The 24,272-nt window shown below is 40.3% G+C and overlaps 1 protein-coding gene across 2 annotated transcripts; it reads right to left on the bottom strand.

The window, feature by feature from the left end:
* Positions 1-17,119: 17,119 nt before the first annotated feature.
* Positions 17,120-22,622, bottom strand: spry2 (sprouty RTK signaling antagonist 2). Of its 2 annotated transcripts, none has more exons than XM_008428089.3 (2): positions 21,973-22,622; positions 17,120-19,101 (listed from the first exon to the last, which is right to left on the bottom strand). In XM_008428089.3, the coding sequence occupies exon 2, from the start codon at positions 19,051-19,053 to the stop codon at positions 18,004-18,006; it is 1,050 nt and encodes a 349-aa protein (XP_008426311.1). In that variant the 5' UTR covers positions 19,054-19,101; positions 21,973-22,622; the 3' UTR covers positions 17,120-18,003. The 2 variants fall into 2 exon arrangements, with proteins under 2 accessions (XP_008426311.1, XP_008426336.1); XM_008428114.3 differs by lacking the exon at positions 21,973-22,622 and adding an exon at positions 19,215-20,920.
* Between the last annotated feature and the right edge of the window lie 1,650 nt (positions 22,623-24,272).

Below are 24,272 nucleotides of genomic sequence, written 5' to 3'. Positions count from 1 at the left end.
TTTTATTCTGGTACAAACATATCTGCCTTTTATGCACATCTTTGAAAACACTTGAGACCAACTTGGTGGACAGTATTGCCAATATGGGAGCAGTTTTAGCTCTCATTTTGATTTTTGTTTAACTTTTAGTGCGTCCCAACAGTTTATGAATCCCGGTGGAAGATGCTAGGACTGAACTGAATATAACTGCTTTAAGTGGCACAAGGTCTGCATTTAGGGCCACTGCTTGGTTTCTTTTGTGGTTAGGTCATTGTGTGCTCAAGCACCAGCATTTAAGGACATCTATTATCGCTGCTGCCTGCCCTGTAAAAGCCTAAAATAAAAAATAAAAAGCTTAGTGAACGCTTTTAAGTGTCAGCAAAGTGAAATTTTGAGCAGTAATGTGATTATTGATTGTAATTCTACGAGTGGCTTCGTTACAGTGTTGATTTTGTTAATGAGTATAAACTATTTCGTTGACGCCACTTCTTTCATGACAAAGAGACGTCAAAAATAACATTACTCTTTGACTAAGCTCGTGACTAAGACATGACGAGACAAAACTAGATTCAGATGTTGGTGGGTGTATGACATTTCTGCCTATTGTTAATGTAATCTGTCAGTAAGCAGCTAAACATAACATGCTGCTGAATCCTATTCATTTGTCTGACCTTGAAAGCAAGGTCAGACAAAATGATATTTTTTATTTGGCTAAGATTTTATGATTAATCTAAAACGAAAGCAATTGTGATGACTAAATTCTGACTAAAATTGTTAAGACAAACTAAAGTCAAAATTAACGCTGCTGTTTTAAGCAGAATTTACCTTTCACCACACGAGGGCAATATTCACACACTTTCATTTCCCATAATCGGATAAATTCAAACATACTTTATTAATCAACAGCCAAACTATGTAACTCGTATCCAAGTATCTTTCGAGTCGCTGTGGGGTGGAAGGGTCTCCGACAGCAGTTGGTGCTGCAATGAAATTGAAGAGGCCTCTGACCACAGACTTCTGCTGTACTAATCTTAAATCCATCATGACTTGCTAACAGGAGTGATATTTCAATCGAGGACGAATAAGTGTGTTAAGTCATTTAAGGCTGAACAACCTGCATGATTTTGTAGGCTTCATAATCTATCAAGAATATGGGTCAAATCATGACGAAGCAAAACGGCGATAGTAGAGGATGACTAGATTTGAAGTCCTCAGCCTTTCACTTGTGTTTCATTCCAAAGAACATAAGACTTTTGACCAAGACGTGTTTGTCTTGCCCATGTTGACATCTGGACTTGAGGAAAACCAGACCAGAGGTAATAAATCAGATTTTCATTCCTGCAATGACTGGATGAAAGCTACTGATTTTCAGCAAAATGCCGATGTTGCTCTTCTTTTCCGGTTTGTACTACAAAGCTCTATTTGATGCCTGTCAGCACTTTTTACTTTTTAAAAAATAAAAATAAATACTTTAATACTCCAGTGATTCTTGAGAATATGGACGAAACAGGTCCGATGGATAAAGCACAAAATTTGAATAAAATATACACAAAATATTTTTTCAAATATCTTACTAAACTAACTTGGGTCATGTGAGCACAACAATGTATATTTTCCTGGTGTTTGCTGAATATTTTTTTATTTTAAACATTGTAGTCAGTGGATGATGCCTGTAAAAGCCCTTGTCCAGGAGCAGAACTCAATACATTATAATAATTTAAAACAAAGAAATACAAAAATTATATATTATGACAAGTATAAGTAGTCATATAAATAATTATAAAAGTATCAATAAATTGAATTAAAAATATTTTTTATATATTTTCCAACTCCATTGAAATTTGTCCCTAGTTTTTGTCAACACAGTCAGACATGAAAAGAATGTAAAAAAATCAGGCATTATTGGGGGGCACCAGAACTTCTGAGGACCCCATGACCACTTCCTTTCTCTTCCTTTGCTAAGAGGGCTAGTTAGCTCTGGTTAGCTTTTGTTATTCTTTAGTTTTTTCTTTTTATTCCTAAGTTGCTCGTCACAACCCTGATGTGTCAACACCATAACTGACAATTTACAAAACTTTGATGAAATTTTGTGAAATAAAAGTTTAATTTTGGTATATTGTAAAGATTTCATGGACCTGATGAGCTACAGTATGGCCTCCTTCAGAATAACATCATATAAATTGAGGTTTTTTGGCATTTCGTCAACTCCGTTAGATGTCAACTCCATCAGAGTTTTTGTGACTCTTTCAGTGAAATTGTTGTCAAATCTCACTTAAATGTGCAAATAATTCATTTTAACGTATTTTACATAAATCACATTACTTCACAGGTAACAAGTATTTCTTTTTACTCACTAGTTTGTCACCACCTTCAGTTCTGTGTCAACTCCGTCATGCACTGTCAACTCTGTCAGATGGACTTTTTGTTGTTTTTTTTTTTAAATAATATTTTTTTTGTTTCTTGAGAATCATTTGTCTGTAAAATGAGTAAAAATATCACTAAGAGGGTATTTTAAAAATCATTTTATACTTATTTTTGTCAGATGTTGACGACATGGGTCAGGTCGATTAAAAATGGAATAAAAAAAAAATGTTGCAACTGGGAGCCTGCACCTTAGCATCTTCACATTTCCATAGCATTATTTGTCATATTTGCATACATAAGGTTGAGAAATAATAAAAAAATATGGGAAAATTAAAACCCATTTTGTCCCTATTCTCAAGAATCACTGACTCCTGACAGCAGACATCGAAGCTAGGAGGGACAAAAGTATGTTATTTAAGCATTAGAAAATGTTTGGATCTTGAAGAAAAAGGACAGAAAAGTCCATTCACGTAGCTCTCCTGCCCCCTGGCCCCATTCTAGCCTCTTTCTTTTTGAGGGCCTTAATGGCGGGCCCATTTACATAACTCTTCCGGTTTGCAGACATTCCCCAACAAAGTTCTCTCCTCCTACTGACCTCATTCCTCTTCACGCTTCCCAGCTTTCCCCCCACTTTATCCGAGTTCATCTCGTCTTCGTTCTGACCAGGTGGGATCCTTTGAGGAGGGCCCAGAGCGAACCCTGACATGCGCAGAGGGAAAAAAAAAAAATGCAGGGAACTGCGTCGACAGTCTCTGTCAGCAGCATATCTGCAGCCCTCAGCTGCGTAGCCACTGCTCAGCCTGTCCATGTGTGAGCTTTCCAATGTTTGTGGAATTCTGCTAGTTGTCAAAGGCAGACAGGGGGCCATGTTTAATTGGCAGATGTTTTTGCGTTCTATTTTCGTACATTTTTGCATAAAGTGTTGATTTTATTGCAAGGTGTGGCACCAACACAAGAAACCACATGGTACCTCAGTTAAGTTTTTAAACTAGCTTGTTCGTCGGGAGTTTTAAAATACAATCTATCTGTTCAGTGTTTCTGAGAAGTTCCTCAGTAGCTCCGTTTCCATTATAAATATTGATATTGACTTTGATATTCCACTAAACAATAGTCAAAAAAAATAAATCTTTTTTGGGGATTTCTTTTGATAGTTCTCAAAAATGACACCTTCACAATGAATTCCATATATCTGAGGAAGTTCAAGGTGCATTTGACTGGTTCAGGTATCAAAACAGGTAATATTCTAGAGAATACTCTAGAACCAATGAGTAAGAACCAATACAAATGGCGCACAGTGAAAAAATAAATAAATAGAATACATTACGTAATGTGGATTTTCATTGAAGCCATGCAGTTGAAATCCAGAACCTCCAGCAATTCACAGTAAAGATTCTGACCACTTACTGTACCAAATTTAATTCCAAAAGCATTAAGCATAGACATTTTTGGAAAGGTATTGGTTGATAAAATTCCAGGTGAACGTTTTGAAACAATACAAGAGTGAAGTACACATCAAATATGTTGGTCAATGTTCCTTTTATTTTGGCCACTGAAGACAAATATTCTCCTCTGAAGCAGCACGGCTCTGCGCGCTCTTATTTTGAAAACCGCGGTGCTTCATCTGGCACGCCCCCTTTTTCCTCGGTACCCGCCTCGAAGCCTCGCTTCAGATGTCCCATCTCTAGGTAGGACTAAATTTATGTTTTTAGCTTTGTAAAATAAGCTATGTTTTGTTTTTTTTTGTCTTTTCTGGCTGCTAGTTCAGTGAGTTTTGCACATTGTATGGCGAGGTTGGGTTTTAATCTGATTGGTAGCTTGTGTGGGTAAGACCATGTCACTGCGTGTTTACCAGGTGTGACTCTAATTAGCAGCTAATTAGAGTTTAATTATGTTTTTTTTTTCATAAAGGCATTTAGTGTTTGAGCTGGGTGTTGTTGAGGTAGAAAATATTTTTATCATTTACATGAGTTTATGCATAGATATGCGATATGCCTATATTGGTTATTGTATAGCGTATTCTTGTTAGCAGAAGTGCTGCGGGAGCCAAATTTGAGTCTGCTTGAGCCATTGGAGAAGAAACGTGATTCAATGTCATCTTAAAAATGACGTCATTAAAATATGCTGCGCCATCAATTCCTACCACTTCCCGTCATCTTCTTCGTCTTTTCCAGCAATAGTAACAGCCGGTTGTTGATCACGACTCTTGTGATGTGGAAAAAATGTCTCCATTGTGGTTTTGGAAAAATACACTGATGTCGATACAGCTGAAGAACCACGTCATCCTAGTATATATTAAAAAAAAAACTTAGAAAAACGTAAATTGCCGTATTTCCATTTGGTAAATTTATTTTCTGAACTGCAATTTGTGCAATTATATGGTTAATGGAAACGACACTGCGGACATCTTGATCCACTCAGGAAGACCAAAACACTGCAGTACCTATGCCATGCCTATAGGTGGTACTGTAATGCCACACAGTTTCTGACGGACTTAATTTTCTTCTGTAGATTCTATTTTAGACATGAAATTTTAGCAGCTACAACAGAGTATTCGGGCCATGCTAAAATAAAATAAAGTTACAATAATAATAATAATAATAATGTAACCTTGAATGTTCTTGCAATCGCTGCCTCGAGAGATTTTTATGTTAACTAAAGTGTGCGTTTAAATCTTAGCAATATGCACAATTTCCTTGCTTTTTAAATTTGCATTGATTGTTCATTATTTTATTATTATTTTTAAATAGTTTATGTAAGACGAGGCTTGCATACCTAGCTGGAGGAGTTAGCCTATTTAACGTAAATAAATCTACTGACTTTCTGTTTCTACTCGAACAGAAAGTCAGTGGGTGGAAAACTTTAATGGTGACCATGTTTATCAAAGACTTGTGGTTTGATGGTTTTCTGTTGACGCTCAAAATAACCCACTGGAAAGTAACCACATTTTTATAAGTGATAAAATTAGAGATCTGATCAAGTTGCAGTTTATCATAGTTATCAATTTGCTATATTTCAACTTTAATGTTTCCATGACAGCAGGGCAAAGTTTTTTGGTTTGTTTTTTAATTAGGCAGAGTTAGTAATTTAGTCATTTTCGGTTTGTTTTTATAACCCAAAGAGCTAAAAGGTGAATTTTGCAACAAGGATTGAAAACTGTAGCTCTTAGATCTGCAGCATGGAGCCCTTCGCTGACTCGTAACAGCAGTCACCCACACGAGAGCAAAGCTTCTTAACCCCGTGGCAGTAAGAGAGGAAATATGTAATCTCTTTGGCACAAGGCAGCGCTGCTTTCAAGTGGGCAAGAAACACTGTGTTGCGGAAGAACAGAATAGCTCTGTTGTTCCGCTTTCGGCGTTCACATGCACGTACACGCCTCCATTCAGGAGTCGCAACAAAACAGCCGGGTCTTGAGGCGTCTTTGGTTCAGACAGGAAGAAAAGGGTTTGGAGCAACTTTTTAGGATGCATGTCTTGACATTTCACAAGTCGTGGAAGTACACACAACCTACATACATGTTGTTTACATGCAAAAAAGATGTGAAACTTAGCAGCAGATGGTTAACAGGACGTGTGTTGTGACCTAAAGGGAATCTGTTTGGAAGACAGGGTTTCTCAATGAGACGTCTTTGAAGATGGACTGTTTAATCTGACCGTGGAACTGATCTTTGAGGGTGAATTCTTCTGTAGTGATATTTCTCAAAAGGAAAAGGGAGTTTACTTTCATTTTTTCCTGGAATTGACTGAACCTTTTGTGCATTGTTTGGCAAATCAAAGGCACGGTAAATTTAGAGGTGACTAAAAATGGATCCACGCTATCTCTTTTCCAACCAACAAAAGGCTAGTACTCTTTTTTTTTTTTTTTTTTTTTTTACGATTGGTTTTGCAGTGATTGCACTACAAAAACTCAATCTTGTTTCTATTGAAATTATCTTACTACACTAGATAAGTGTAAATTAGTTTTGTACGTTAGTTACGCAACGAAAATTGTGTCAACTCGTTCGCAGGAAGGCTTCCCTTCTTCCTCCAGCTATGGATTAATCCGAATCAGAAACTGAAAAATCAGGCGTGTTGGTCAGTCACATTAACTCATAATAAAAAAAACCCTGAAGACCGTGGCTCTGTACATTCTGAGGACGTATAGCATTGAAAATTGAGAATGGGACGGCGAGATCTGATCGGCTAGTGAGAACAATGTCCGTTGTGTTCGGTGGCAACAGAGGGCGGATCAAGAGGCACAGTGGGGTAAGGAGTGGGAGACTACAGTTGCTAGGGTGGTCATATGTGAAGCAGAACACATCCTTAAACCACACAGCACTGGGTGTGTTGACAAAAATCAATCATCCTTGTAGCGTCTACTGAGGAGTTCACTTTCTCCCTGGTTTCCAGAGAGATTCGCACTCCCTTCAAGTCGTCCGCGTGTGGAGAGCCTTGACACGTGGAGTCGTGGAACTCCTGGAGAGCGACCTCTTCGTATTTTCACAGTAAACAGCCCCTCCAAAAGGCCTGCGCCTCTCTCTCTCGCTCCTTTCAGAACAGTGGCCTCCTTTCAGGGCCATCACTTAAGGGCCCTATTAATAATTTGACAAGTTTTCTCAAAGATTAATTACTGCAAGCTTCGAGGCTGCAATTATGCAGGGTGGGGAGGTTTGGTAGACCTTTGGCAGTTCCATTTCCAGCTCAATTTTCCACTTAGCAAGATTTCAATGGGGAGGAGAAGTTGCTCAGCCTTTCTAATGTATAGACCTACATGAAGCAAAGAGATAAAGAGTCAAACTCCTTTAAAGGTTGTTGGTACTGCTTACAGAGATTCATTTGTTGTTTTGTCTATTTAATTTGGATATTTGAAATGTCTTCCCGTGTTAAATGTTCATTAGAATGTACAATTTATTGATCTTCAAGAATGTGCTCTTGCATTATTGATGCAAAACACAAATGTTATCGTTTATCGCGATAACGATTGGGACAATTTATTGTCCAACAAAATTTATCGTGACAGGTCTGGCGAATTCTACACAAGTTGGATGTTTTGCATAGAAATAGCCAACTATTTCTACACAAATAGAAAAATCCTACCGGCGTTCCATTCCATCTATCTGGTGTACGAGGAGGGAAAGTGAGGGAGAAAGAAGAGGACAGAGAGGTGAACTTGTAGCACAAAGCCCAGATTGTTCCTCCTTGCAGTCTGTTCCTGATAACAATGAGCCTTTCACTTGCCCCGCGATGGGCCCTAATTAATTCCAACTTTACATTCTGACCTACAATCTCCCCTCGCTCATCCCCGCTTCCCGTCACATCCATCAATTAATCCATGCAGCCGGATGACTTCACTCTGGGCTAAGCGAGGAGCTGTATTATTTTTAGTTCAGATTGTTTTGCAAAATAAATTTTTATTCCAGCGCATCACTAGGATTACCACAGGTCATCACACGCATGTTCTGACAATACTGGCATCAAAATATCATATATGGTTGCTAAAATCTTCTCTGCCTCCCTCGACTAAAAGTAAACAAATTCTAACAATCAGTAAAGCCATTTATTTCTTCCCTCTGTCCTAATTCTGTTCAGTTCCTTAACCCATACTTCCTTTTCAGGGAAATGGGGAACTCCTGCAGGTTCCCTATTTAAAGACCGTTGATGAAAATTCAGTGTGAACTTTTATATTTATTTTTAAAAGATGTGCCATGAAGCACAGAGAACTCTGAAACTTGATTTGAGAGATGTCGGAACCCTGAAAAACATTTTCCTCTTGATTCAGGGATTCTATTGTTGTCTCCATCTATTAAGTCTGGATGTATATTTGGGTTTTTTGTCCTACTTGAAGGACATTCAAGTAGGACAACAGGACAGCATTGATTACAAACACATAAAACAGACTCCTTCCCCATCCATATCCATCCATAGGCAGGTATTTCTGGCCCAGGTTTACATTGGGTTGTCTCTCATCTTCTAGAAATAGTCTTGTTACACTTCCAGTTGTACGTGCAGTCTATTAAATCATTGTTGACCAATAATTGGCTCATAAAACTGTTGAATCTGATAGTGATGATTGAGGATGGCCTATCATTAGAGCCTCATGCAAAAAAGAAAACGTTCATAATTATTGTCTTCGGTTCTCTGTGAAACAGAAGTAAATAATTTTCAATGCTAAGCTTCTCACAGTTATGCATTGTTCTTCTCTTTTTAATTGCAGCTGTAAAAGCTTCAACGATCGTCTATTGCCTCGATTCCACTGAGAGTTACGACAACGGGTCGGCTTGGTGCGGTACGCTATTTTGTCATAAAACAGTGCTGACCTGTGCCATACCACTCAGTGGAAACGAGGCACAAAGGTGCTTCACTGTTGCACCCTTTAACAGAGTTTTGCGATGAACATGTTACCAATGTAGCAAAATCAATAATGTCGTAGCGTGTAGCAATCTAACCAATCGAACACTTCTAGCAGTCGTGAAGTGTAAACAGAGTCTTCCTTATTTAGAGGTGTGGCTGCCGTTGTCACCACTCGGAAAGCACTCAAACATTCACATGGATCCCCTGAAAAGGCTCCTTTTGCTTCAGTCCCTGCCCCTGCTCTCTCCCTGTCAAACAGAGCTTGGCGCTGTTTCCTTTTCTCTTGCCCCACATCCGAAATGTGAGGAGGGAAGAGAGCCAAAGAGAGGATGGAGGGCGGAGGGAGAGTGGCCACGGGGGGGTTGACATAAAGACAGAAAGGAGAGAGGCAGTGAGGAACAGTGAGGCGAGAGTGGCATATCGAAGGGAGAAGCAATGAAATGCTTGCGGGGAGGACAGGGGAGCTGCAGTGGGAGGGAAGGAGTGAGGGAAGGAGGGGGGGGGGCGTTAAAGGAAGAACAGAGGCTGCTTTGTCGATGTCAACAGCAAACTTTATGGCGATGGCTTGCGGCTCCCCCTGCGCAGGCTCCAAAAAGGCAGAGGGACCGGGCAAATCTGTGTCCTCGACTGTGTGCAAGTCGAAGCATAAAGGAAATGTTGCTCTGTGGCCTTCCGAGAAACATGGAAAACACACGTGCCCACTCCTGAGCACACACAGACGGGATATTGGTGGGGTTAAAGTGGCAGAGACACAAAGCTTATCTTGGCACAGGTAGACGAGATACTTAATAAGTAACTTCCTCTCAGTTTTTGTACAACTTCTTAAAAAAACATCCTTATACAAGTCTTTGGCTGAAAGCCTGTACATACAGATCAGTTAAAAGTGAATTACTAAGATGAATTGCTTTATATTTACATTACAAGTGGCAAAGTCTGAACTTGGATTATTGTGCATAATTCTTTGAAATAAAAAATGGGTAAAATAGCTGCCTTTCGTTCCATTGTTTTGAGTTTGCCCCACAATAGTCAGGCTTATTGCTATATCAACCACACTAGACCAAAGAAGATGTTGCTATTAGGCTTTCTATGGATGAAACTTGCTATTTTTCGTTGATCCTGGCCACCTCAGACAAGGGAAACGGGAGGTGGAGCAGTAGCTGTAGCGATGTGGCTAGATTTCTGTTCGCTCTGAAATCTAGCCCCTGCTACCCATGATGGCGCTTCCTGACTGGACAAAATAGTGGTTGGCCTCTTTTTTTTGCATTTGTATTTTTGTATTTGTGGTAGCTCAAATGATAAACGTTTTAAGTACATTTCAAAATTATGACCTGTTGATAAAACTTTGTCAAGTACCATACAGTGTGTAGTTTCCTAATCAAAGTTTGCGCTAACAAAGGAAGTGGTCAAGACTGCCTGCGCTAACTAGCTAGCTAGAACCACGCTAGGGTTCATAACATGCCCACTTACCTTTGCTCATGCCTCCTGCATGTTATCTGTTGTAAGTTTCTGGGTTGGACATTACAAGATTTAATGATGGCAAACACAACAACTCCTTGACTGACTCTTAGTACAACACCTGAACCTCTGAAGAACTGTTTCACCATTGCTGCAGGTGTGCATTGGTCTGCTGTGTATCATGGGCTTTAACATTCAGCAGACGGTATGGATACAGTTGGACTTGCGCAGAAAGGCGATATCCTTAAGTGAAGCAAAGTGGCCAAACTCTGCAGAGACGCCATTAAACTGGATCGGTGATGAAAGTTTAAGGAATTGAGCAGAATCCTAGTTGTGCTCCTTCTACCCTGCTCTGTCCAACCCTCTCGTTATTTTGACGGACAGCATAACGACCAGGAAAGTGCCACACTTCTACACTAAATTAGCCCAGTAAAGCACTCTGTTTCTATATTAATCGGGCAGGCATACCGAGCTGATGGCATTCTGTTGCTTTTGGCCCAAGCTCAGCTGCAGAGCTGCTCCTCAAGAAATGACATATGAAGTGTGTGTCTTGTTTTCTCTTACTTCGGAGTCCCGGCAATGAGGCAATCGTGGTCTGTGGAGCTGGAATGCTTCGACTAAGTTCCATAAACATTAAATTTGCTAACGACTTTTCAAGTGGCCTTACACATGTTGGCCTTAAGACCTAAATGCATTTATTGAAGCAGTATTTGAACTTCTTGTGGAGAATTTTATGAAAATTTATACTGAACCTATAAAGCTGAAACAACATCCCATATGTGCATGTAGGCACTTCAGTATCCAACTGGGTATTTCCTTTTGGCTCAGGTGGTCTGATTCCTGAGGACGAGTTGATCTGGCCATTTCCCCCCCCCCCATTACTCCTGCGTTTTGGTTAATTAATAAGAATGGAAAATTTTGATTAGAAACTTTTTTTAGACACAATGTGTAGTACAAAGGCAGGTCCATCTTCTTTCTGAAAAATCCTATTGACTAGGTACAATTCAGCTTTTTACATTTGGTCAAACTGTGCCCAAATTTAAACTGTGTAGCTGTCGACTGAAGGTGAGGAAGTTAAAGTCAGTGCCTCATTTTTAGTTTTCTATTCATTTTGTACAATGCAACAATGTCACTAGGAGCATAACGCTGCAGTAAAATGGTGCTGCCACTAAATTTAACTGTTAGCACTTTGAAATCCTCACTTTGTAGTTTCTCTTAACTAGTTTGTCATATGACCCATTTCTCATCATGAGACTCTGTACCACATCTGTACCTCTGGATAATTTGATACTTCTCACAATCAAGCCTTTTAAAACTTGTACTGCTGAGCTTCTCCATACGTCACGGCTGTACAGAAGAACAGTAGGCCCTTTATTTTCTGAAAAGTTTCACCTGTTCTTGCGGAGTGGAAAACTTTGGCGAGAGAGCCTCTCCCTCTTTCTTTGGAGAACTCCAAACTTGTCACCAGTTGTTTGGAGTCTAGAGGAATTTCAGGCATGTTGACAATCTCTGCAGCCATTGACAAATTTCTGTCCTCAGGCTGGGAAAACACTTCCATATGTGCGAGCGCGCGCACACTCGAGCGCACCTTGGCTTTGCTGTCATCGTGAGCTTGTCAGTGCGCCGCACCTGTGAACGGTAACAAGACCCCGTGGCTTGCAGTGCTCTCATAGCTGCATGACAGACCCAATATCTCCATTTCCTCCAGGCGAGAGAGAGAGAGACAGGCAGAGAGAGAGAACATAAAAATGGTTTGCCTCAGATTTAAACCAAAAAGATAGTGTCTTAAATAAAAAAAAAAAAAAAAGGATGTTCATGTACCTACGAACATCTTCAGTCTTATCCCGGTTGAGGTTCTTGCTGAAAAACCATTGCCCCATTTCTTTTGAAACACACACATTTTTGTGGTTGCCTCTTGTAAATAATGTGTTGTCTATAACAAGAGTAAAGGATTGTGATACCTTATGATCTCAGTACAGCCGTTGCTCAAGTGTGTGAACTAAACTCTGTACACTTTAGCATTGCTTTGGAATGAAAAGGCATGTAATTGTCCTTTTTACTTGCTGGCATATCTCAGTACCTAGTGCTTTCAGTTTAAAGGGTTATTCATACTCGCTGTACATTTCTCTAAGATCCTGATAAACATGGTAATTTTAGGGGAAAGGAAGCTAAGCCTCCATTTTCTGGATTCTGTTTTCTGGCATTATTAAAATGCACAACTGAAATATTTTTTTCAGCTGAGTTATCTAGTAAGATCTGACTTGGAAATGTTCTCACCCTCTTCCGCTTATGCTCAAATTTGAATAATTCTACATGGGTCTCAATGGCTCTATTCAGGTAGGCGCTTGTATGATGCCATTGGCGACGAATGAGACACCTGCAGAATACGGAAGCTGGTTTGCAAATTGGGTTGAGGAGAAAAAAATGGATATGTAAAAACTTGTTGGCTAGAGCCAATATAGTGTGTGGTGTTAATAGTCAAACACCTGAAGCCATAAAGACGTGGTCTTAACATCAACATCGTGTAATGGTTAATTTGTTTTTATTTCGATTTTTAAAATCCAGACTGTTTAGTGTTGTTTTCAGAAGGACTTAAGATGCATTTTTCTAAGAAAATGCCTGGTAGTAATAACGTGTTGGTAATATGTTGACAATTTACTACCTCTCAACAGAACCACATTTAGAAAAAAAAATCATCTCGACACCAATGGAAAGCAGTTGTGCTGGCAGTATAGATATTTCCATTATTGAGAGGTAGAAATAATTTCCAACATGCTTTTTTTTAAATTAAAATGTATATAAAACAGATGCATGTCTAATGATATTTGTTTTATAATATTTAATTGTCATTGTCTTTTAAAACAAACTTGTTTATTGAATAAAAAAAATCTTTAGTTAATATTAAGATTTAGTTTACATATTAAACCCTCTGCAGAAGGCTTTCTTGGAAATTGTCTTTTTAAATTGTATTATTTTTATTTATTTAAAAAAAGAATTGGGATTCATGTGCATATTTTTTGTTGGAAGTAAAGCATATATTTCCGAGTTTTCTCAGGCGTCATTGGTTGCGGATACTTTAAACATCATGATTCCTGAACTTTGCTTTAAAACTCAAGGAACTATTTTAGAAACTATGTAATTGAGAATACAATCATTGTTTAATAGAATCAAACTATATAAAGTGACAGTTTTCTTTTAAAAATGTGCATTGCCTAAAAAAAGGCAAGAACAGATACGCTTAAATATAAATTGAAAATTTCATTTACTATAATATTAAGTTTCAAATTGATCAACAGTCACCATTTAGTCTCCAAGTTGCCCATTTTTCCATTTGCATGTGTGCAAACTGTGCTCGGCTAACGCCACACACGCTAAATGGCTACTATTCTCCTCTCTGTATGCAAACCGTTACTATATAATTCGCAGTCTGTTCCCGATTACACACACGCATGCATCCACATGCGAACGGACCTTCCCAAAACACACATAATTGCCACAAAGGCTCACATCCACAAGCTAAGTGCCATGTGTTATAGTGAGCTGTCAGACCACACTAATTCCTCTTTTTAATGTGCGTCTGTCCTACTGTGTTGCAGGGGGATCAGGATTGCCTTTCAGGATAACAACTGAAGCTCTAAGCTCTTAGTGTGTGTGTGTGTCTGGGTGAACAACAATTGGCCGCTAAGCTGTAAAAGAGCCTTGCAGCCTCCGCGTCGCCAACAAATATCCACTGGCTGTCAGCAGCGGACTGATGCTGTGTGTTTGTGTGTGTGTGTGTAAAGGCATGCAGATGAACCGACTTCCTGTGGTGGATTGAAGTTAAGTGCTGCCATTAGACTCGGGCCTCTAGTGGGAGATTTCATTGTGCGAGGGGGAGACTTGCACACGTGTGCAAGAATACGCCAGCGGTGGAGTTTATCAGGACGAACGCACGCCACATTTCAGTTTTTTTTTTTTTTTTTTACCCATTTTCCACAATGAGCAAAAGACTCTCCTGCTTCTAGCATGGCGTCCTCTTTTGCACGCCCTCTGTCTTCTACACACCCACTAAACCTTTATGGCAGATGCGCTCTCTAGTCGGTGTCTGTTTGCTTTCATGGCTGCTGTAATCTTCTTTCTTAAGGCATAACAGTAGTTCAGCTGTCACGGAGGCTGATTGAGCAGCTACAGGTTTAGGTTTCGAATTAAAAAGCAGCACATCATTCATCTCAGAAACTAACGTTGCAGAAACGATTGTCTTTGCTCCACCAAAAGGGAGCGTTGAGATTAATTGCGAGTGGGCAAACTTCATCCAGTTTCAGTCCCAAGACTCTCGACTTGGCCTGAAAGCGTAAAAGTGCGACAGTAGCAGAGGACAAAGCTCAGTGGAAAGTTAAACCACACTCAGGTGGTGGAGGGGGTTGCGCTCTGGCTTTGAGCTCAACACGCATGCATCTCAGCCGCCCACATCGGAAAACAAAAAAAAGAAAAAAGAAAAAGAAAAGTTCAGCTTCTGAGAAAACATTTTCACCGGTAGAGACGAGATAGGTGTGAGGTTTTTATCTTTTTTTTTCCTCCCTTCCTCTTTGGTTTTAAGCACCTCTGATGGATTTATTGACCCGACTTCATAGCACAAAGTTTGGACTGATATAGCTAAAGCAGTCAAGAGCTGATTTGTTTTTAAGTGACAGTCGTTCTCCAGTCTCATTTCGTCCATCATTTCTTCAAGCTGCTTTTAGAAAGTGTGTGAAAAATTAATTACCTCTTCTTTTTTTTTCTTTTTTTTTTACAGAAATTCAAATAGCTGTTTGAGGTGAGCTCTCTTGAGTACAGTTCAACTCTCTGTTTTTGCTACAAAAATAGTTTCTATTGACATTAAAACACACAATGCCTCAAATTTTAGAGTAGTTTAAATTAATTTTGCACCTTCTTGTAAGTTTTTTTATTTACTTAGAAGAACACCTGGGTGGAGAAAATGAGAAATTTAAACCTGCTGTGCAACTTAAATGGAGCGCGTGTCAAACTCGAGGGCTGTGGGCCAAATCCAGAAGTTTTATTTTTTGTCATTGTTTTTTGCCCTCTAAACTTTAAAAATAAAGCCTTTTCAAATAACAGCTGTGTGCTTAAATATTAGCATTTTTTTCTATCCTGCAAAGCTAAAATATGTGAAATTAATAATTAATACTTTAATACTCATCGCCTGCAGCTATTTATTCATTTGTGAATTGCTTTTATCTACACGTTAAATGAGTTTTACACCCCTTCCTTTGAGCATAAAAAACAAAGAAAATTATTTTATTTTTCTTTAAAAACAGAAATAGTTTTTCCTGCAACTTGGTTTTCCTGTTACAATTTTAAGCCTCGAAGTTAAAGTCAACTCAAATTGCGGGTTGACCTTTTCTCTTCGTGGCTTTCCGATTTTCTCTCAAATTTGACCAGCAAAAGGAAGTAGAAAGAGACGCATTTGGCTTTCTTGTATTTATTTTTTTGTTGTTGTATATTTTCACAGAGGAGCACATCTCCGTCATCACCAGGCAAACGGTGGGCCCTCACCCCCCCGCCTCAGTCTCCCGTCTCTCACAGGGCCGTTTGATTGCTTCAGCCTGGCCCCATCAGACGGACAGACAATGCTTCCATAAAGAATAGCCCTGCTTCCTTCCTGTCTTCCTGTGCTGCGTTCTGCCTTGGTGAGCAGGGTGAATGGGCCGCTCTTGCCCCACAACACCATGAACCGCAGGGGCCACGGTGGCTAAAACCAACAAAGAGAGCTGCTCTGCCTCCCCCCCTCCCCGGTTTCTCTCTTTCCAGTTCATATCCCATCCTCCTCCTCCTCCTCCTCCTGCCAAAATGCTGCAACTGCTCGATGGATAAACAAATATTTTCATCAAACCAGTTTGTAGGTTTTTTTTTTTTTTGGTTCATCAGTTGAATAATTCTCTTGGATAATCTACGTAGAGCTAAAAATAAAAAAGGACTCTTAGAAAAATAATTTTTTTAAGCAGAAAAAACAACCAACACTGTGCATCCAGTGTTCCTCCCCCCTCCTCCACCCCTCTTTCCACAACAACCCCACCGTCTCCCTATGGGAATACCAAGTGGGAGCAGGTACCAGAGAGGAGCCAAAATAACCCCCTAACTATTGAGAACAGGATGAATGCATGCCGGGCTGAATACGGGGGTAAACTGTTTGGTCTTTGTCATTCAAAGCGACGCTTTTAACCCTTAGCGGACCCTCTTCCAAACGACCTTAGCCCCCTCCATCTCACTCGCGCTTCCCTTCTTCATTCACAGCTGAGACAATGCAGAGGGAGAGGAGGGCCGCGAAGACTAAACACCAGATCAACTCTGCCTTTTCTGCCTCTAATGGGATTCAGCCCGTTATTTATTTATTTTTGCCCCCCCGTCTCCTCCAACACCTTCTGTAAAATGGGTGAAAGTTGATAATTATGTAAAAAGCCCCCCCCACGAATGTTGAAACCCTCTTTCAACATTCGTCAGTCAAAGACGCATCAAACAAGCAAGAGCAAGTTGGCCTCGACGTGTCAATCACAGCTCTGAATGCCTGCAAACACGTCCGCACGCTGTCAACAAGTGTGAGGAGCTTTATGTTCCGCCTGCAGGGACATCCGCAAGAGGAATTCCCAAACAAAACTTCGATTAAAGGGAGAGAGAGGGGGGGGAATTAAAAAAAGGAATAGAAAATAAAAAGTGTTTGAAATTAACCTGGAGCTTTGTTGAGAAAAAGTGAGTTGAATACATTCAAATTATTATTATTATTATTTTTTCCAGATGAAAAGAAGCTGTGATGTCATTTTCGTCAACACGATCAAAACCAGGCGTCAACTTTTTTTTTGTTCTATTTTTTAGGTTAATAGCAAAAATAAATAAAAAACATGTTGTGCTGACACAAAAAAGCAGTGAAAACAGGAATACGATTTACACAGCAGTGACATTTCATTGTTTCATTGTGGTCATAGCAACTTTTCAGTACCATCAATAAGAATCACACTCCTCAGTTAGACTTCAAGGCTTTTTAATTTTATACATTAATATATTCATCTTCTAATCCATAGTGAGCTATTCGTGTCAAATCTGCCGAGCAACAGAGGAGGTCTTTAACAATGCTTTCTCAAAATAAATATTTGTCATAATAATAAAATATTAAAACCTTTAATAAATATATCTTTTTAACTTTACACTAGGCAATTTTGGAATTAGAACATTTTTTTTCTTTTTTTCAAATAATAAGGTCACTGTACAATTTACAGGTAGGATCAGGGTTAAGATCTCCAACATTGTAAATTATTTAAAAATATGATTGATAGACATTCCAGTGAATGCAGAAACTTTGTAGAAATGGCAGCTGATGCGGATTCATCAAGGTGCCTCTAATGGCAGAAAACCTTTCACAGTTGAAGTATCATATATATATACAAAAATAAAACGTCTGTCATTTTCTATTGTACATCCCCTTTTCCATTATTACGTTACATACAGTTAGTAGCAGAAGCTTTTAGAATATAGTTTGTATCAAATGTTAAAACCCCAAAGCTATCTGCTTGGACTGTATTAGGAAACATCACGGCACTTGAGTGAAAAGATATAACAGTAGTTAAATAGATGCCATACCTTTAAATGTGGAGTGCTTATTTTGGTTGACCATTCAAGTGAAACTCCTAATGCTAGGGTGAGTAAATGCACCTCCAGTGCCTTTACCAGTAACATTTCTTTTAATAAATTTGCATTCAAAGTAGATACATGGGAGCCTTTCCTGACATGTCCGGTGGACATAAAGACAACAGCCACAATGGCGCTATTACATGGCTCAAATTGTGCAACTTGACACTTTGCAGTTCACTCAGTGTGGAGTTGGTCAATCAATGTCGCATTTCATCCTGGCCTACGTCGCTGTGCTGTCGTCGTGACAGCGGGTTAGGGTTGGGTTCTTGCATCGGCAGCCGGGTCGTGCGGCTCGGTCGTAGCAGCACTGGCACATGGCCAGGCACCCCTTACCTGGGAGGTAGCACAAGAGACAAGGGCAGAGGAAGGAGCAGACCGCGATGGTCGTCCAGCGTACGCAGCAGCGCGACTGAGAGCACGAGAAGGGCTTGTCCGCGGAGGTGTCCTCGTCATCGTTGGAGCAGTGGTAGAAAATGCCCTTCAGGCAGCAGACGCACGTCCCGTACTCCACGGCCTTGTCTGGAGAGCACAGGCAGCGCTGGCCGCACATCCAGCAAGACGGAAGCGCTCTCGGCTGGACGCATTCTGAGCACTTGCACCGACCGCAGGACTCGCATCTGTTGGAGTGTTTGTCCTTTTTTAAAGGCTTCCTGCTGCCTGGGATTGCTTCTATGTCTCTGTACTCTGCGTTCAGGGGTTTCAGCTCCTCAGAATCAGCTCGTTTTGGCTGGTTTCTGATTATTTCGTTGCTGTTCACCGGGCCACCGAGAAGTCGCTGACCCGAAGAACCGCTCCCTGCGCTGGTGCGGATGCTGCTCTGGGAGTCCTCCACACTGGAAGACTGAGACACACCCTCTCTTGAAGAGATGGGAGCATTTGCATTCCCTTGGTGAGTCACTGAATGCAGGTTGCGGAGGTTGTTGGACACCTCTTCCTCGGTCTCTTGCTGTCCATTGGTCCTTGAACCTGTTGATGTAACCACCTCAGTCTTCCGTTGCTGGGTGGCCGGAGACCTTTGAGCAGCCGACGGCCCGTCTGTATATTCATTACTACCACCGCTTATTCTTATCTGATCCAGAGATAACACTGGTGGAGTGTGTGGCCGTAACCTGCAGTTCAGCCCAGGATCTGACGGAGCATCTAGGGTTTGCAGAGACCAGGATTGTGCTCTACCTTCGTCATGCGCCATGTTCGCCAATCCAGTCAATGACGGCAACCCTCCATGGCGTCCTCCTCCTCCGTCGCTGTCGTTCTGACTTCTGGAATCCATCTTTGGACTGAAGGGCCTCTCTAGCTGGCTGGGGACACATCTGAATTCCTGTTGGAGAGATGGAACGTTTTTATCCGTGCTAGACAAGGCTTGCAAATAACGGCATGCAAATAATAACAGATATCTGCACAAGCACTGCTATGAAAATGAGCCCCACACACAGGTCAGTGTTCGTCAGAGAGATGGATCCATTTGATTACATAGTTGTTCAAACAACCTAAAAGCCACGAGGCACCATCTGTTTGGACCACCAGATTCAGAGTCTGACACGAGAGTGGAGTCTCCAGAGCCACAAGCTACAGAGGCTCTTTGTGTGCGCTCAGAAACAGGGAAGTTTGTTTGCTCGGGGCCATAGCAAGTTCCACAGCCAGGCTTTATGTTTTAGAAGCAATATCTCATCTGAATGCAGATGCTTCCCTGAAGGCTGTTTGTTAAAAACTTCCTGTTTTCCTTCAACCATGACAGCTTTGAATAACCATTACCAAAGAGAGAGAAAAAAAATTCCCTTCCTCTACTCTCGTACTTCTCTTTGATAAAGCCTTAAAAACACTCACCTTTAATCTTGCTTCACCAGTGAAAAGCCATTTGATTTCTAATCTAAAGCTGAACTGGGTCAATTTTTCCTCTCTCTCAAAGACTGCAATTTGTGGTGATCAAAGTTCAGGTTTTTCACACGGTTTTATTGAGCGTTGGAGGAAGCCATACTAAAGACAGACACAAGTCAAAGAGAAGACTCAACAGAAAACTGAAGCGAATTCTGACACATGAAGGGCACACTAAATATTGCATGTCAGCAAAAAAACCGGGATAGAGTCATATCGGCACACTGAACAACTCATTTTGAATAAAATAATAAAATATGATGTACTTTGGTTAGATGCATGACAACCATCCCTTTTCTTGACCCCATTTTTGCATTGCCATGCTGTCAAACAGATGAGTGACAAGATAAAAAATAACTGCAACAAAAAGGGTCTACGGCAAAACTGTTTTAGGTCTTGGTAGGCCTCGACCAGTGGGAGGAAACATTCACCAGAGTTCCGATTAATTTGTTGTTTTCTGTTGTTTGATCCTTTTTGTTGCAGCCAGGCAACACGTTCAATCCTGGTCAACTTCCTTTTTGTGCCCACGCACGTATTGCTGCATATAAGCTTATTTCATCTGGAAGTTGGGTATTATAATGAGTTACAGTGATAAAACCTCTAAGAATAGCTAATTTAGAGTGCAAAGGTTTTACATTTTATATCATTTCCATTTGAAATTTAATCTGTTTTTGGTCAGAGAAGTGTTTCAACATGAAAGATCGTATTTTGTTTCATTCAGTTAAGGCATAGACAATTATTTACAATTTTATGATGTGGAAACCAACAAAATCACCACCTGTCACTGCTGTTAAGCTAACACAGTGACTGCAGTGTAGCTACGCATCAACTAATTCACTAGTAACTAGTTGTGAGCTTGTTAATCTTAGTTTAAAACGAGTAGGTCAGCACTACCGACAAGTATTAATTACTACCTAAAATAGTAATGATATTATAAAAATTATGTTAGTAATTTGGCAACAATAGGAATGTTTGTAGCTTTATAGCTTAAAAAAAACTATTTGCTCATCTAGTGTTTTTTGATTTACATCTTCTCTCATAAATACTGTCAAACTTCGTTTGTGTGATAATATCCAGATATTTGTGTTATATCGTGCAGCTCTTCCCATGATCAACAGATAAATGTGTACAAAGATCTTTTTTTTTGTGAAGGTCCCAGACTTTGTGAGTCTGGGGCCTCCAGAGCACAAAGTTGCAAAGGTGCAAAGCAACCAGCAACTGGGGGTTTGCAGGCATGTTCAGACTGACGGCTGTCAGAGTGTTGGCCCCCTCATCTACTTCTGGGGGCTGGAGCACAGGCCATGTTGACTACAGTGGGTGGGACGGAAAGCAGGGGGTGGTGGTGGTGTAAAGTAGGGGCATACAAACGTGCATAATTGCTCAATGGAGAGAAAGGTAGATTTTTCTTTTAAAATGATCTACGAATAACGTGCGATTTGGATATATAGAGCGCCAATGCAGGCATTTGCGTTCAGAAATCACTAGTAAATGGAGTCCAACTGTGCATAATTTCATTTTGGTATAAATCCAGCGACTCTGTGAAGGCCTCACTGATGTGTTAGCGAGCATTAGTGAACAATCAGACAAATCAGGAGGAAAGCTGTTAAGCAGTTTAAAGCTCGGTTAAAGTTAGAAATGCTATATCCCACGAGGGGAACACAGCAAAATTGCAGAATAATGTGAACTTCAGAATAGCCTTCATGCAAAACACCCTGTGTGGAAGGAAAGCCATACTGTACATCACATTGCACACGCCACAGTGGTGGCAGAATGGTGCTGCAGGGAGGCTTTTGCCCAGCAGAAACGCTGAAAGTGGTCATAGTTGATGGGAAGGTGGATGCAGGACAATCCTATGTGAAATCCTGAAGGAGGCTGCAAATGACTCAAGATTAGGGCAAAGGTTCACCTTCCAGCTCGGGAATGATTATTATCAAAGTATATTATAGTTATAATGACCCAGATGCAAACCTAACACTTGCAAATGGCTGTTTACAAATGCTCTTTGTTCAGTCTAAGAGAGTTTGAGCAAATCTGAAAAGAAGAATTGGAGAAACATTCTCCAAATATTTAAAGAGAACTTAGGTGGACTGGATATATGCAGCTCACACTTAAAACCCGAGATATTTTCCTTTTTAGGGTTTTCTGCAATACTTTATGTTGGTCAGTCACATAAAATACCACAAATTTAAGTGAAAAATCTGCAACTTTTTAATAAAGAAATCTTACCTTTTAAATTAAAACGGCAAATTAAGTTTTCAAAGCACTTCTGACTGAAAGCTAAACGTCCGTGCGCGTGCCATAAGAGGCTCACACTCACCGTGTTTTCGTCACTTTTAGCTTCAGCTCAGGTAAAATAAGTCCCAGTTTCTTCCTTACTCCTGCAGCTCAGCCGGGAAAGCGGTCTGCAAAATCCATTGAGAAAGTTTCCAAGCGTCGCTTATTTTTCCCCAACGCGCTGCGTTAGGACGTAAATCCCATGTTCTGCGAAAGAGCACGAGGCATTAAAAACATCAGCCGGAGTAAATCTTAACAGACTCCTTTAAGAAAGGAGGGGTAAAAAAAAAAAAAAAGTAAGAGCAGAAGAAAAAACAACCAAAACTCCAGTTTACAAGTGGTTTTCTCGGCGTGTTTTATCCGACACACTATGAGGGGTCACAAACTATTTTTTCTCATGTTTTTTTTTTTTCGCTCTCTCTCTCTCTCTCTCGCTTTCCGGAGAGGAGGTCGGGATTTGGGCCGTACATGGCGTCAAAGCTGAAGAGAGAGGAGGGGGGAACAGAGTGCTTGTTGTTGCAGCGGATATCTCGCATCCGGTGCTCAGCCATTGGCCGCTTGAGGAGCAGCCATTCACACCCAGTCTGATCAATTATACCCGCTGCCGGCCGACTGTTGAGGAAACACGAGTCCTGCGTGATCCTCAAGAAAGTCTCGAGACTTCTTATCGCTCCTGACCCACTTTTCAACTTGCCACGTTACATCTCAGTTATGCTGCTGTGGGGAAAAAAAAGTTTTTAGATAGTAACAGGACCTCTGTTTATATTAGTTTATACTCTGAGCAATAAACCTACGAGCAAAATTTATGGCAAGTCATTTTGGACATTAATCATGCCTTTACCAGCGCCACTTTGCGGTTATTTAGCGCCAAATCCATGCCTAATAAGCGCAACCTGACGTGTAGTTAGCGCCACTCAGCGTTCAAAACGCTTAGCGCCACCAGGTGTTGGCTAAATATGGACAACCATCTTGGTCATTAATCACATTCTATCCACCACTATCTGGTATTATATAAACAATGTTAAATGTACTACCTGCTGTTTATTTAGCACTACATACTTTATAAATGCCTGCAGATGTGTATTAAGTTGCAGCTGGATTGTAAAAAACGATTGCACCATTATTATGGACATAAATCAAAAGCGCCAATAAAAACGCCACCTGGTATTTATGTAGAGCCACTACACCTTTTATAAACGACGCCAAACATGTAACAGGATTCAAAAAGTGTATCGCCTCCATGTTAAATTCCTCGAGATGATGGAAACAATGCACACAAAAAGCTTGTGAAACACCTGGTTGTACGTTTGGTGGCGAATGAATAACGACGCCGCTGTCTGATTTTTACAGGCAGTGGTTTTCAACAGCTCTGATCCGGTAGGTAAAATGCTAAGTCAACATTCCTCCTTTGGGATTTTGTGGTAGAGAGCAGAATTCATCAGTTACTCAGCTTGGCTTAAATAGTGCTTTTCATTAGAATATTAAATAACCCGAGAGCTATTTATATGTACATAAGTTATCTTTTTGTCTGAAAATAAAATTAGTTTGATCTGAAGCATTTAATAAATGTCATAACTTTTTTTTTTAAACTACTTTAAAGTCCTACTTTAATGAATATTTTTGTGTATATTTTTGTGAATTCTCTTGTTTTGTCCCTTTAACTCTTAAGAAGTCCCTCGGTAGGACTCAGAGTTAATCTTGGTTAATTCTGTGAAAGATTTCCAACCTTTTCACGGTTCTTTGCCAGGCTGCAGCAAATCACTGGCAAAGGAATTCAATAAGTGTCGATGCAACTAATTAATGAACCAAACTTGGTTGCAACTGATGTAAATGGTTGTAGAACAGCACCACCGCGTGGACAATCCAGAGCACTGCAGCGTTATGGAAAAAAAATGAATTTAACTCTTGAGAGTACATTTAGATTAGTGTGAGACGAGCCATTCTATTATCTATAAAATGCCAAATTATTTCAATCTGCAGTTTAGCTTTATAGATTTGTTTAAATAACTGAACAGAAACAATAAAATGGCCATGTGGCTCCACATTAAAAACTCATGCGAGAAAGGAATGTCGATCGGGGAAGACATTTTCTCATCTTAAAAGGAAATTCAAACATCGTTGTTAGATACAAGGAAGTGTGATCTGAAACTATTTCAAAGACCAATCATCTTGTATTCAATATATGCGAGCCAAAAGAGCAAATCATTAATGAAAAATGAGCTTTGACGTCCTCTCCCTCCTCTTCTCTGTTTTAGTAATAGAGTGTCTGATCAATCCCAGACGGAATAATTATGAAGTTCTGGGTGCCACACTGCAGGCAGAGGTCACTTTAATCAGCTCTAA

The sequence above is a fragment of the Poecilia reticulata genome, chromosome 2 (genome assembly GCF_904066995.2).
Source record: "Poecilia reticulata chromosome 2, P_reticulata-male-v2, whole genome shotgun sequence".
NCBI lineage: Eukaryota > Metazoa > Chordata > Actinopteri > Cyprinodontiformes > Poeciliidae > Poecilia > Poecilia reticulata.
The sequence above is the reverse complement of the archived record's forward strand: the minus strand, read 5'-3'. Positions and strand labels throughout refer to the sequence as shown.